The sequence below is a fragment of the Notolepis coatsorum genome (assembly GCF_963971535.1).
Source record: "Notolepis coatsorum genome assembly, chromosome: 2".
NCBI lineage: Eukaryota > Metazoa > Chordata > Actinopteri > Aulopiformes > Paralepididae > Notolepis > Notolepis coatsorum.
Genome location: NC_140166.1, coordinates 209,230,789 through 209,244,853, shown reverse-complemented (window position 1 = coordinate 209,244,853; position 14,065 = coordinate 209,230,789). Strand labels below are relative to the sequence as shown.

Sequence of the window (14,065 nt, the reverse complement as noted above, 5' to 3'; positions counted from 1 at the left end):
AACCACTGCACCGCCCAGCCCTGTCTGTCAACATCAACCCACCCACATCCACCCGCCATCGTCCTCGTCCAAATGTCACAGCGGCTCCATCAGAAGGAGCTAATAAAGATCAAGCTTTGTATTCCGAGGAAACAATCAACACTCTCGTCAATTATATCTCTACATCAACACAGACAGAGCAAATCCGACAGTAATCCCCTCCTCCTCGTCCTCTTCCTGCTTCCATCCAGTCTATTCAGACTTTTGACAATTAGACTTCCCCAACCTGGACTATAAGTATTGCTCTTCTTCAAATCTCTCTCTCTGTCTGTGTAGTCGTCCTTATATAACTTCATCTGCAAGGCCAATCTTCCGTAGTGCTCTAGTACAGCGCTAGTACTGAAAGAGGTGGGGTGGGGGATTTGGACCCATAATAAAATTGTGTTTGATTCCACAGAGACAGACTGATTATTCCCCATTAAGCTACACTGTGACAGGAAGTTAATGCCTACGCTTATACAGAGCCAAGAGTGCCAGCAATTGGTTAAAAAAACTGGGCTTGTCATACACAAACACACACACACACAAACACACACACCTGCCGTGATCAAATGCTGTCTGAAAACCAGACCGTCAGCCCTGTGAGGAATTCAGTCATCTAAACTTCCATTCCGGGAGCCTAGGCTCCGAAGGCACCACATAACGGGCCATGTTTGTTCTTATAAATAATACATTTTGTTCTCGACTGCTCTGGGTTTGCGACCCTCAAAATTGCCTCCCGCGCAATCTAGGAGGAAAACACCACAGCAGTGACTTGAAAGTTGAAGGGAAAGGGGGGCTTGGGGGGGGGGGATTGTATTCTCCAGATCATCATGCAGACGCGACCCTGGGGAGTTTGTGGGCACATAGCTTGACTCCTCCATGTCAAGGAGGAGAAGGGGAGGCAAAAAAAAAGGGTGAATCCACAAATATTCACACACTGGCACTCAAGTCTCTCAGCACTCTCTACAGAAATACTGTAGCAGCAGATAAAAACAAGTCAGCGAGCTCCAGTCAGAGAACCTACAGAACATACAGCATTTAAATGTAAATAATTTTTCTCTCTTGAGTGGTGAAATAACTACCCGCAGTATAACATTCTGCCCCTGACAAACGCACCTATTCCCATAACAGCGGATCAGAATGTTTACAAAAATTTTCCCAGCTATATATTCTCGGGTTTGGTCTCAGAATGTGGTGTGCATGATACGGCGATGATGGAATGCCCTTTTCTTTTATTTTTTTTTTATTACCCTCGGGAAATCTAAACTGAATTCAAAACCAAAAGATAAAAAACACAACAGATTATGAGGGCACTCTATATGCGGCCTGTTGGCATTATTCTTTTTCGTTACGTCTCAAGTATCATCAAGTGAGAATGAGAAACAGAGAGGTGCTGACTGCCTCCTGTGGAGTGGAGCACCCTCCCTCTAATGAGGAACCTGCTCCCAGGGGAGACTAAAGGCTCCCACAGAGTCGGGCGGAATGTACGTGGACCAGACTCCGCGCTGCATGTCCGCAGTCGTTTGAGGTTTCATAGTCGAGCGTACCACCGCGTACCAATTTCCTACATTTCTCGTGCCAGTTTAGTACATTTCGGAGAGACAGGGGGAAGGTCAGAGGATATGGACTGGGACAGAGTGAGGGGGTCAACAGATTTGATGTTACGGAAATAAATGGTGCGTATTTTGGAGTGATGGGGTGAGGGGAGGGGAGGGGAGCAGAGAAGAGGATGCAGTAGTGGTCGGAGAGTGGGAATGGGATAGGGGGTGTAGGTTTGATATGGGTAGGGAGGCAGAGCAGACAAGGTCAAGTGTGTGGCCTTTTTTTGTTGGTGGGGAAGTTGATATGCTGGGTGAGGCTGAAACAGTCAAGGAGGGAGAGGAAGTCCGGTTTGAGTTGGGTTGGTCAACGTGAATGTTGAGGTCACCAGTGAGTAGGAGGCGGGTGGAAAGAGAGGACGCTATAGTCAGGAGATCAGAAAATTCAGATAAAAAAGAGGGGTGAGGCTTCGGAGGGCGGTAGAGAAGAAGTGCAGTAATGGAGTTGGAGGGAAAAGGTGAGGTATTCAAAGGATGACATGGGAGGGAGGTTACGGTCCAGTGCAGAGAGTGATAGGGAGTGTTTATGAAAAACGGCAAGACCCCCCCCCTCGGCCAGAGAGGTGGGGCTTGGCAATGTAACTGTAGTTTGGGGGGGGTAGCTTGGTTGAGTGAGTAGAAGTCCGAGGGTTGTTGCCAGGTTCCAGTGAGGAGGAGTAGATCAAGGTTATTGTCGAGTATTAGTTCAAAGATCAGAGGTGATTTATTGGAGAGAGAGCGAGTGTTTAGCAGTGCAAGGGAGATGGATGGGGGAGCAGGGGGGAGGGAGCGGAGGTTGTTGAGGTTAGCGGTGCGTTGAGTGATAGTGATAGTGGGAGGTAGTCCAGAATGAGGGGATGTTTATGCCATCAGGGGGGTGGAGGGTCCGGTTTCAATTATGGCGGGGACCTTGTGGATGTTGCGGCGGCGGCAGTGAATGCCAGCATTTCTGGCAGCAGTGGCAGCAGGGAGACAGTAGTTGTGAGAGAGAAGATCGGCGAAATGAAAACAATAAGAGGAGCAGGAGTCAGGACTCAGGACAAGAATGGGTTAAAAATGGCTAGTAGATGATAGGAGGCGGAGAGTTGAGGGAAAGTAGCGTTGGACCAGTGCGGCAGTGTGTTGTTGTTGTTGTGATGACGTAGTGGGCTCCAGACCGCGCCTGACCGCGCCATGCCAACAACCAAATCCAGCAGGAGAGTGAAAGCTGTAGAGGAGTAAAACCAACACTCACCTGTGGAGATGGCAACACGCAGACCAGCGAGGGAGTGATAATAACCCCCCCACGGGACAGGGGGAGTAGCACAGCACTATTGTTACTTTGTATATATACAGTGTATACTGTATGTGTTTCATTACATGTGTATACATTCATACCAATTATTCGCCTGTTCTATTCCCCATCTCTCTCCCTCTCTCCCTCTCTCTCTCTCTCTCTCTCTCTCTCTCTCTCTCTCTCTCTCTCTCTCTCTCTCTCTCTCTCTCTCTCTCTCTCTCTCTCTCTCTCTCTCTCTCTCTCTCTCTCTCTCTCTCTCTCTCTCTCTCTCTCTCTCTCTCTCTCTCTCTCTCTCTCTCTCTCTCTCTCTCTCTCTCTCTCTCTCTCTCTCTCTCTCTCTCTCTCTCTCACCCCCCAGAGCACCATTACATTAGTCTGTCTGCTGCATGGGTTCAGTTAATTTGCTTGTCTCTGTAAACCAACGTGACCTTGGTTTGTTTGTTTGGTCCTAATGGCATCCTGGGCTTGTGTTTCAGACGTATCAATCAATTCAATTCGACAGTCAGTATGATGGAAATGACAGGTGGAAATCATTATCGTAAAGACGAAAAGACGGAATCGAACCGGGGACCTTCCGATTACCAGACGACCAGACAAAGTGAAAGAAATATATACATACATGAATATATTGTGAATCTCATCAGGGAAACAGAACTTAAAGCAACAGAAAGCAGAATGCGGGCGGCTATACATTATTCAGTATCCCAGCTAATAAAGGTACATCCCAATTACATATCTTAATTTGGTATATATATTACATACATACTGTACATATATACATGAACCCATTCAAAAAGGGAATACTTGAGTATCCTGAATAATATTGAATGCGTAAACATACTCAATGTTACCTATTGCTGTTGGCTCCGGTTCTGCTGCTTTAATTTGACACGGTCCACCCACCTTTTCTAACTCTATTGTATTTATATAATAGCATGGCTGTGATTCTGAATCTTTCTTTTAACAAGCTTCTTATCTGGTGGCATTTCACGGTTCCATCCTTCAAAAGCAAAGCATGTTTCACCTCTGGAAGAGATGGCGGGCTGGGAAGCTGACTGCACTGCAGGAAAATAAATGGATCTTGTTTGTTTACACACACACACATACAAGTAGCTTAGTTCAAGCAGGCCGGGATTATTATTAATATTATTATTATTTTGAGCCAAAAGAGTTAAATGCAGCCAATTATACAGTGTGGGTGAAAACTGTTCAGCTGTTTTTTGTATCCCCTCTTCCCTTTCCTGAACATCCTCTCTCTTTGATGTAAACCAAATGTCCTCTCTTTGATCAGGCTGTTATCTACACATCCTGGGTTCACGTAATAAACCCTTTTGTACTCCTCACTACAATACCTCACCCCCACCTTTCCCCACCCATGTTCAGTTACATCTCCAAATCTCAACACCTAGCCAGCAATCACAAAGCCATATGTCATCACCCACCCACACCCTACCTATATCCTGCCGTCGTGTCTTTCATGTAACCCTACAACACCGGGTCCCGCCCCCTCTGTTACATGTATAAATTGTGTTCCCGAATGTATATCGAGGAGCTCCTTCCGGGTATGTGGCATATAACCCATGGAGTCATCCAGCCTAACTCTGACAAAGTTGTATTTCGATATTCTGTTTGAGTTAATAAATCTGTAATAAGCAAGTCTACGTGATTGAGCGCATCATTGTCTCCGGAAATGTCCACCAGACGGCACATACAATCTTAACAGTAGCCTACATCGCCATAAAAATAGCATTTAGCAGTAGGTACTCTCTATAACCATAGCATCTAGCAGTAAGTACTCTCTATAACCATATGATCTATCAGTAAGTACTCTCTATAACCATAGCATCTAGCAGTAAGTACTCTCTATAACCATATGATCTATCAGTAAGTACTCTCTATAACCATAGGATCTATCAGTAAGTACTCTCTATAACAGGGGTAGGCAACCCTAGGCACACGTGCCCGCATAGGCACGCAGGGGCATTTTCATTGGCACAGGGGGCAGCATTAAAAAAAATATTATAATAATAATTATAATTATAATTATTTTATTTGTTTCCGCTTTGAAATATTATAGTGAAATATTTTGCACTGTTGTCGCATTTATCTTGTTGAAATCCTCCCACAGGTTCTTTTTTGTAAGTCGAGTATATCAAGGACGCTTTTTTCTGTAGCTCAGATGTTTTGTTTGAAGGCTTGCCAAACAAAGAGACAATCAAATCAAGGATCAAAGATATCCCCATGTCAGCTTGAAGTGTCGAGCGACGCATCAACGAAATGTCAGAAAATATCAGAGAACAGCAAACAGCTGGATCAAAAGATGTTCCGGTGTGCAGCTTAAAGTGACCAACTACAGCCCCCAGATAACGGAGCTCAGTAAAGCAAAACTGTTTGTCTGCATTGCACCCCCGCCCCAACTCAGATTTAGGGTTGATACAACCATCATAATAATATTGTTAATAATAACAATAACAATAATGATGTAATAATGTACAAATTATCATTAAAAATACCTGATTATGAGAAAATAAATGTATGATGCATGGAATATTGTTGATATGGCACACTAGTTACAACTATATTTCAAACAGGCACTTTATGTCAAAAAGGTTGCTGACCCCTGCTCTATAACCATAACATATAGCAGTAAGTACTGTCTATAATATACTCTCTATGTAAGTGAAATATATCTGCATACTACATCAGTTAAATCAACACCACATTCAAACTACACTGAAGACCAGATGCAGGACATTTGTTGGATCACATTGTTGTTGTCTTCTGTGATTGGTTCATTTTAACTGCTATATTAAAATGTGCCAGTCAAAGGAATGTATGGACATGCCCACCGTTAGCTCGTGGCTCAACAGAAGAAAGCCCATGGTTTCAGGATCCAGAGGCCTTAAAAGGTGTCAATTTAAACAGTGCATACGACACAGAACGTTCAGATTAAGGGACGATGGTGATACTCACTCTCTGTGTGGGATGGCACCACCAGGCTGGCCAGCATCAGGATGAGCATGGCCTCCCTGGCACAGTGAGATGCCAGCCTGTGACGGGGTGGCATGGTCCGGACCCGTGCTGGTGCTCTGTCCTCCTCCCAGACAACGACGCCCGCGCTGATTGGCTAAGAGCTCATGCGATCATGGAGTGACACCTGGAGGGAGACCAGAGGAGAGAGTTAGATGGCACCAGAACACCTCAATCATTTCAAAAGGAACAAGAGATTGTTGTACAGAGCGGTGGTGGTTCCCCAACCTTTTTGGACCCAAGGCACCAAAAGTCAAACCAGAATCTCAAGGCACACCAACATGCAGCGTGGCCTACAGCATGACCTGCATAATGACCTGCATAATGACCTGCATAATGACCTGCAGACAGAGTGCACATCCAGCCAGTCAAGTGCATAATTAAAGGTAGAATATGTAATGATGTCAAACAGCGACCTCTAGGCAAAAAAGCACAGCTTGATATTGAACTTTGTTCACATTTTTGGTTTTGGTCTGATGTGTGTTGGAGTTGAGTAATTCTTTATAGTGTACATTTCTCCAACCCCTACCCCCCCAATTCCAACCCACACATCAGACAAAAAAAAAAAAGGGAAACAAAGTGCAAAATACCAAGTGAGGCTATTTTGCCTGGAGGTCACTGTCACAGCATTACAGATTCAGACCGTGAGCCTGTGCAGACAGCAGGTCATTGTGAGATGCTGCCAGTCTTTTACAGCCGAGTGCATCGTCTTTGCTTATAATATCTACCATTGAAGGTAATCACTTAACCAGCAGGGCCACAGCTGTCACTGGATCCCTCAGGGCAACTCCCTTGTTTAACCCTTTCACTGCCACACTACCAAAGGGTTAACCCATTTCACTGCGGCAATACAGAAGGTCAACCCTTTCACTGCCACACGATACAGGGTTAACCCTTTCACTGCCACGCTACAGAAGGTTAACCCTTTCACCACCACACTGCCAAAGGGTTAACCCATTTCACTGCGACAATACAGAAGGTTAACCCTTTCACTGCCACACGACAAAGGGTTAACCGTCTGTAGTGTGGTAGTGAAAGGGTTAAGTAAGACCCCCGGTTGACCTCAGACAGACCAGCAGACGCACCCCGGGGACCAGCCTTGTGGACCAGTGGCTTGTCGGAGGGGGAAGTACTCCGGCTAAGGGGAAGAAACAACATCCATGATGCGGTGATGAAGATGGCTCTCCAATCTATTAGCCAGCATGAGTCGGATGGAGAGAGTCCCTGGATAGCCGGCATCTAATTATTCATTATGCCAAAAAGCAGACAGACACTTACTGTAAATGTGCACTGTGCTCGTGTTTCATGTACTGTACCTATGTGAGCGCGTGTGTGTGTGTAAATGCAGTGCATTTGTTTATTTATTTGCGCGTGTGTGTGTGTGTGTATAAATGCAGTACATTTGTTTATTGTGTCACGTGTAAATGCTGTGTATTTGTTTATCTGTTTGTGTGTATGTGTACATCTGCAGTACATTTGTTTATTTGTGTGTGTGTGTGTATAAAAGCAGTGCGTCTGTTTATTGTGTGTGTAAATGCTGTGTATTTATTTATCTCTTTGTGTGTGTGTGTGTGTGTGTGTGTGTGTGTGTGTGTGTGTGTGTGTGTGTGTGTGTGTGTGTGTGTGTGTGTGTATACGGTCATGCTCATGCGCATACATACATGTGTGCATGTACAGTGTATACAGTGTATACATATGTATTTTTGTTTATTTTTGTTTATTTACACATGTAAAAACAATGACATATAATACAATATAATCCACAAAGAAATGTGAAGGAGAATTGCCTAAAAACCCTCTAGGGGCTTGTATGTGGCATTCTCCATTCTCCAATAAGCAAAATCATAGATAGATTACAGTACATCAATATAAAACCCCTGCACACACACACACACACACACACACACACACACACACACACACACACACACACACACACACACACACACACACACACACACACACACACACACACACACACACACACACACACACACACACACACACACACACACACACACACACACACACACACACACACACACACACACACACACACACACACACACACAAATATATACAAACACACACACACACACACAGGAACATTCATCCATAATACATACAAGCAGGTTTACAGATAGACACTGAAGTAGGCACTTAAGCCATATGGCTTCATGTTTAGTGAAAATAAAAGTAAAGAAACTACAAATAATGACAGGAGAAACTGAACAAAATACAACCAAAATGAAACAAGCTCTATGAAAATAAAGCTAAGAAAACAGGAACTATGGCGGTCGGATGGCGTAGCGGAGATTGCGCTTGTCACCAATGCAAGAGGCTGCGGTCTCGACTCCCGGAGTCAGCATTGCCCTGCGGCTTGGGCTGGTCGTCATACTAACTAGTTTGGCTGAGTTAGCGGGAGGAAAGTCAAGGGTGGTAATCTGGCGTTGTGGACAGCGACGCCTACAGATCAGGTCTGGGCGCCTGCTCAGCGAAAGGCATGAAATGGTGAAGGCAGCGTGACCTCCCACGCGTTACGCTTCACCAATGACAGTCCTCGCTGCCAGGTGAAAAAAGAGCCACTGGCTGTCGGCGCGCGTGTCGGAGGAAGCGTGCGGATGACTTCAGGGTTCCCTTGTACCGACCAGTAGGAGGAACATGCGCACAACAACCAGGTAGGGGAGGGGGGAATTGGCACAACGACAAAAAATTGGGATGGGGAGAAAAATAGAAAAATCATGGCGGAGAAAAAGAGGATAAAAGAAAATAATAATAAACAGGAGCTACGTGTGGAGTAATTATGAAATTGATAATTGTGGGCAAACATGTCATGAAAGAAAGGGGGAAGGGCTCTTTTTAAAGACCTATACACAAATAAACCAATCTGGAGATGATTCACTTGATAAACACTGATGATACCTAACTTAATAAATAGAGGCTGAGAAGAATTACTTCGATGTACACAGATGATTATTCGTAGAGCTTTTTCTGCAGACGGTATATGGGCTCAAGTTTGATCTGATGAGTACTACCCCAAACTAAATTACAGTCATTGATATATGGGTAAACCATAGAGTGATATAACATAGTGGCAACCTCAGTGCTCATCAAGTGATGTGTTTTTCCAAGAATACCAATACTCGTGGCCATTTTTGTAGTTATAGAAATGATATGAGGTTTCCATGATAAAGATTCATCAAGCAGAACACCAAGGAATCGTGTAGAACACACCCTAGCTATGGGGATGTCATTGATCACTACTTTAGATGAGCAGTTAAAAATCACAGATTTGAGACAAAAAAAATGATTTCTTTTTTATGTTTAGTGATAAGTTGTTGCATTTAAACCAAATTCATAGTTTGTTAACTGATCACCCCTCAATCCTCCTCACGACACCTCCGCTCCGGCCAGGCAAACCTCCTCCAGCGCCCGGCGACCAAACTCTGCACCATGGGAGATCGGGCTTTCTGCTCATCCGCTCCCAGTCTGTGGAATGCTCTCCCTGACCACCTGAGAGCACCACAGACCGTGGACGCTTTTAAAAAGGGCCTCAAAACACATTTAACTCTTTCAGTGCCACTCACGAGATTTCTCTGTTTTTTTTTATAGGTGGTTGCGTGCCACTCACGAGATTTCTCGGAATTATTATTATTATTTCTTTTTTGCGATCTGAAAAATGATTGCATCACCCGAGCCTACCCGAGTATAGCCGAGCTGCGCCGGTGATCACTGTGGAAAAAAGCGTCCCCTGTCGTCTCCCAGATGACATAAGTGATTTTGGAATGGACTCAATGAAAATGAATGGGGAAAAAAATCCGGTACTCCACATTTTCCAGTTCACTGATCCAGCCGGGGTTACCACAGTTCATTCTGGAGCCTCAGATCCCTGCGGATCATGGAGATCTACAGTGTCGCGTTGGATCCATACACGTATCGATTTTCTCGAATGGTGATCAGGAATTGGAATATACCAGTTGGATACCATCTGATGTCAGGTAAGGACTCTATGTTATCAGTGGTAGGATAATCGGAGTAAGTTTGATGAAGTTATAAGCTGTTTTGTGAAATGTCTTCTTTCGGTTTCACTGTAAAAGTCTGTGAGGAAATCAACGGAGCGATTATCAGTGCGCGGCCGTAATGTGCTTGCGTGCACGTATAATATTGATCATCTAGCGTTTATTTGAAAACGATTCATAAAAAGGCAGACGAATATCAACGTTGTGGAATATTCCACTAAAAGACGATTTTCATAGAATGCTCCAGAATGAGCTGTTTTTTATATCAAAACGGGGGCTTTTCTAACTGCTCTGAAACGGAAACGACGCGATAAAAAAACAATCTGCCTTCACAGCACTGACTGGAAAATAGTCTTTGATAATGCGATGGGCAGATTAGACACATAGCCATAATTTAAAACATAGATTAGGCGATATTAACGTTAACATTGGCGCCGATGGTGGCATTCAAGCGGTAAAACGGAAAACCAGGCGTGGCACTGAAAGAGTTAATAGAGCCTTTTGTTGATTTTTTTATCTAGTTTTAGCTCCACACGTTTTATGTTGTTTTTCCTCTTTCACTAGTTGTAGCGCTTCACATTTCATGTCCTTTTTACTCCTTTACTAGTTTTAGTCCTACTTATTTTATGTTGTATTTTTTACTCTCCTGCTAGTTTTTCTGTTTTTCTACACTGTAGCACTTTGAGATTTGTTCCAAAAATATAAAGTGCCCCTACAAATCGAATATATTATTATTATTATTATTATTACAATATTGTCCCCTGATTCCTCATGAGGCCCTCTGCGGCGAGAGACAGCAGACGTATAAATCCCTGCACTCCTGAGTCATCCCAAACACCTCTTCTGCTTCAGCACACATTACACCTGGTCAGGTTTCACTCCTCTCCTCCAGTCCACAAATTGAAAAACACACACACTCAGCCTGAGATATGACTTGCCCAGTCAAAGGGAGAAAAGCTTTCAAATGAGCACAAGCGAAGGACAGCACACTAGCATACATTTAGTCATTTTTGTAATATTTAACATTGTATTGTATTTCAGAAAGGAATGATTAAAGCACCTTTGCCTTCATGTGTGTTAAGAGTTCATTCACACAGCAGTGTTGTCGTCGAGACCTGAACCTAGTCTGAGCCAAGACCAAGAGTTTGAGGGCGGGCAAGACCGAGTCAAGACGCAGAATAGTCGACTATTCGATGATTTGATCGAATGCGCTGCTTTGACTCACAGTCTCACAGTCAAATTGTCACAGTGGCAGGAAAATAGAGGTTATGATACTAAGTAAGATTCCATTTGGGCTATGGGGGTGTTGGATGTCTATAGGAACATTCCATTCGGGCTATGGGGGTGCTGGGTGTCTATAGGAACATTCCATTTGGGCTATGGGGGTGTTGGATGTCTATAGGAACATTCCATTTGGGCTATGGGGGCGTTGGTGTCTATAGGAACATTTAATTTGGGCTATGGGGGTGTTGGTGTCTATAGGAACATTTAATTTGGGCTATGGGGGTGTTGGATGTCTATAGGAACATTGTATTAGCATAGGAAGATTAAGATTACAATGCTCAGTTTGGGCAATCCGGTGGACTATGGGAGAAAGTCAATCGCGGAGGATGTGTTCTTGGAACACAGGCCTGTACGACTTTCTGGGTGAGGGGAAATTAGGGGATTTTTATTTGTATATATATATGTTTTTAAGCTCAGCTCTCAACGGGACCTCATTAATTGGATGTACATCTATTGTAGCTTCACACTCCAGAAACATTACCAAAAACTACACAAAAACATGCATAGATTATGGCTAGTTTGAATATAATGGTATGGAACACCGGTGGGATAAACAAACAACACAAACGCAAAAGCGTGCTCACACTGATGAAAAAAGAACATGTGGACGTGGCTCTATTAAGCGAAACGCACATTTTAGAGGAAGACATAAATACGTTAGCGGATAACATATACCATAATATTAGTCACTCTTCTTTTGTTACGAGAACTAGAGGGGTAGCCATAGTCGTCAGACGCAAATTAAATATCGAATTGAAAGGGGTATGGTCGGATGCTGAGGGGCGCATAACTATAGCTAGGATTATACACAATAACAGGAAAATTGCATTGGCAGCGGTATATGCCCCAAATTTGTATGAAGTGGGTTTCTTCACTTCACTAACCGGAGAAATGTTAAACCATCCCGAGTACTCATATATAATAGGTGCGGATTTTAATGCCATTTGGAACCCAAGGATGGACAAAACTTACCTTACCTTTTCCAGCGAACAAAAAAATTCATCTAAAGCATTAAAAGATTGGTTGAAATCAACAGGGGTAACTGATTTATGGCGTTCACTTAACCCCATGACCCGCAAGTACTCCTGTCGTTCGTCGAGACACAACACACTATCCAGAATTGATTACGTCTTTGCATCCCCGAGAATATTTGATAAATATGAAGTGGAAATGACACCCAATGCGCTATCAGATCACTGCTACTTAATCCTGAAAGCAACATTTGGTACACTATCTTCCCGGGCCCCAAGATGGCGTTTTAATTCTATGCTGCTTAACAACAATGAATTCATTACACAAATTAAAGAAGCTCTCACAATATTCCTACGGGATAATGCTAACTCGGTGCAAGATCCCAGAATATTATGGATGTCGGTAAAGACTATGATCAAGGATTTCTCGGATAGATTTTCCTCCATATTGCGCAAAAATCAAAACACAAAACTATCTGAAATGGAAACGCTTTACTCAACGCTTTTTAATTCTTTAAAATACAACAACTCTACTAGACTAGAAAACCAAGTTAACATTCTAAAGACAGAGATCAAAGCAATATACAGACAAAAATCGGAATTGCAAATACGCAGCACAAGACAACAGCAGTACTTCCAAGGCTCTAAACCTAGTCACCTATTAGCCATGCGACTAAGAATTAATGCAAAATTTGCAGATATAACTGCCATTAGGAAACAACAAGCTCTAGTAACAGAACCCAAAATAATAAACGATACATTCAAAGAATTCTACTCCGATTTATATAATTCAGAAACGACCTTTGATCAAGACAAATTAGACACATATCTTAATCAAATTACTCTCCCTAAACTTACGGAGGACGACGCTAAACAGTTAGAAGTACCGATCACATTAGAAGAACTCAAGAAGGCCATATCCGGAATGAAAAACGGCAAGGCTCCGGGAATTGACGGTATCCCATCAGAAATGTACATTTCTTGCTGGGACATATTTGGACCCTTATTACTAAATATGATCTTATACTCAGTCAAAGAGGGAAGCTTCCATAAACACCAAAATACCGCACTCATTTCAGTTCTTCACAAAAAAGACAAAGACCCCACTGAGTGCGGTAGTTACCGTCCTTTAAGCCTCCTCGGAACCGATGTCAAACTGTACTCTAAGATATTAGCCATCAGATTGCAAAAGCATATGACGTCTTTAGTTCATCCGGACCAAACAGGCTTCATAAAAGGTCGCCTGATCAATGATAACATAAGGCGAATACTGCACGTACTAGATGCAGACAAAGAGGACACCACACCTAAGGCGATACTATCCCTGGACGCTATGAAAGCATTTGACAGGTTGGAATGGTCGTTTCTATGGGCAGTATTAGAAAGGATGGGGTTAGGAAAAGGATTCATTGATATGATTAAAGTACTATACAAGGACCCATCGGCCAGGATTACAACAGGCACATTCATCTCCGATATCTTTCCGGTATCACGCTCAGCCAGACAGGGTTGCCCTCTTAGTCCCGGACTATTCGATCTATCATTAGAACCTTTAGCACAATTTATAAGACAATCCCAACACATAGAACCAATAGTAATCAAGGGCACACATCATAAAATTAGTTTATATGCGGACGACGTAATATTGTTCATGCAAAACCCCAACAACACATTGCCGCATATACTCAAGTTGATAGAAAACTTTGGTGATTTATCGGGATTTTAAATTAATTGGCCTAAGTCGGCTTTTCTTCCTCTTAACACCAGTGCAAAAAAAGACACAACCCTCCCAGGTGCGATACCCATGGTCAAACATTTCAGATGCTTGGGTGTGGAAATATTTCCCACCATAAGACAAACGGTGAAGCACAATTACACAAAAATACA

The 14,065-nt window shown here is 43.3% G+C and overlaps 1 protein-coding gene across 1 annotated transcript in view; it reads right to left on the bottom strand.

Annotated features, from left to right (window-relative positions):
- The window catches only part of ptprfa (protein tyrosine phosphatase receptor type Fa), a gene marked incomplete at its 3' end in the record, with an annotated part of 262,786 nt that extends 256,814 nt beyond the window's left edge, over window positions 1-5,972 (bottom strand). The window contains exon 1 of the mRNA XM_084308488.1: window positions 5,848-5,972. Coding sequence (XP_084164614.1) covers window positions 5,848-5,941 — 94 coding nt within the window. The 5' untranslated portion in view covers window positions 5,942-5,972. The remainder of the gene's footprint in view (window positions 1-5,847) is intronic.
- Between the last annotated feature and the right edge of the window lie 8,093 nt (window positions 5,973-14,065).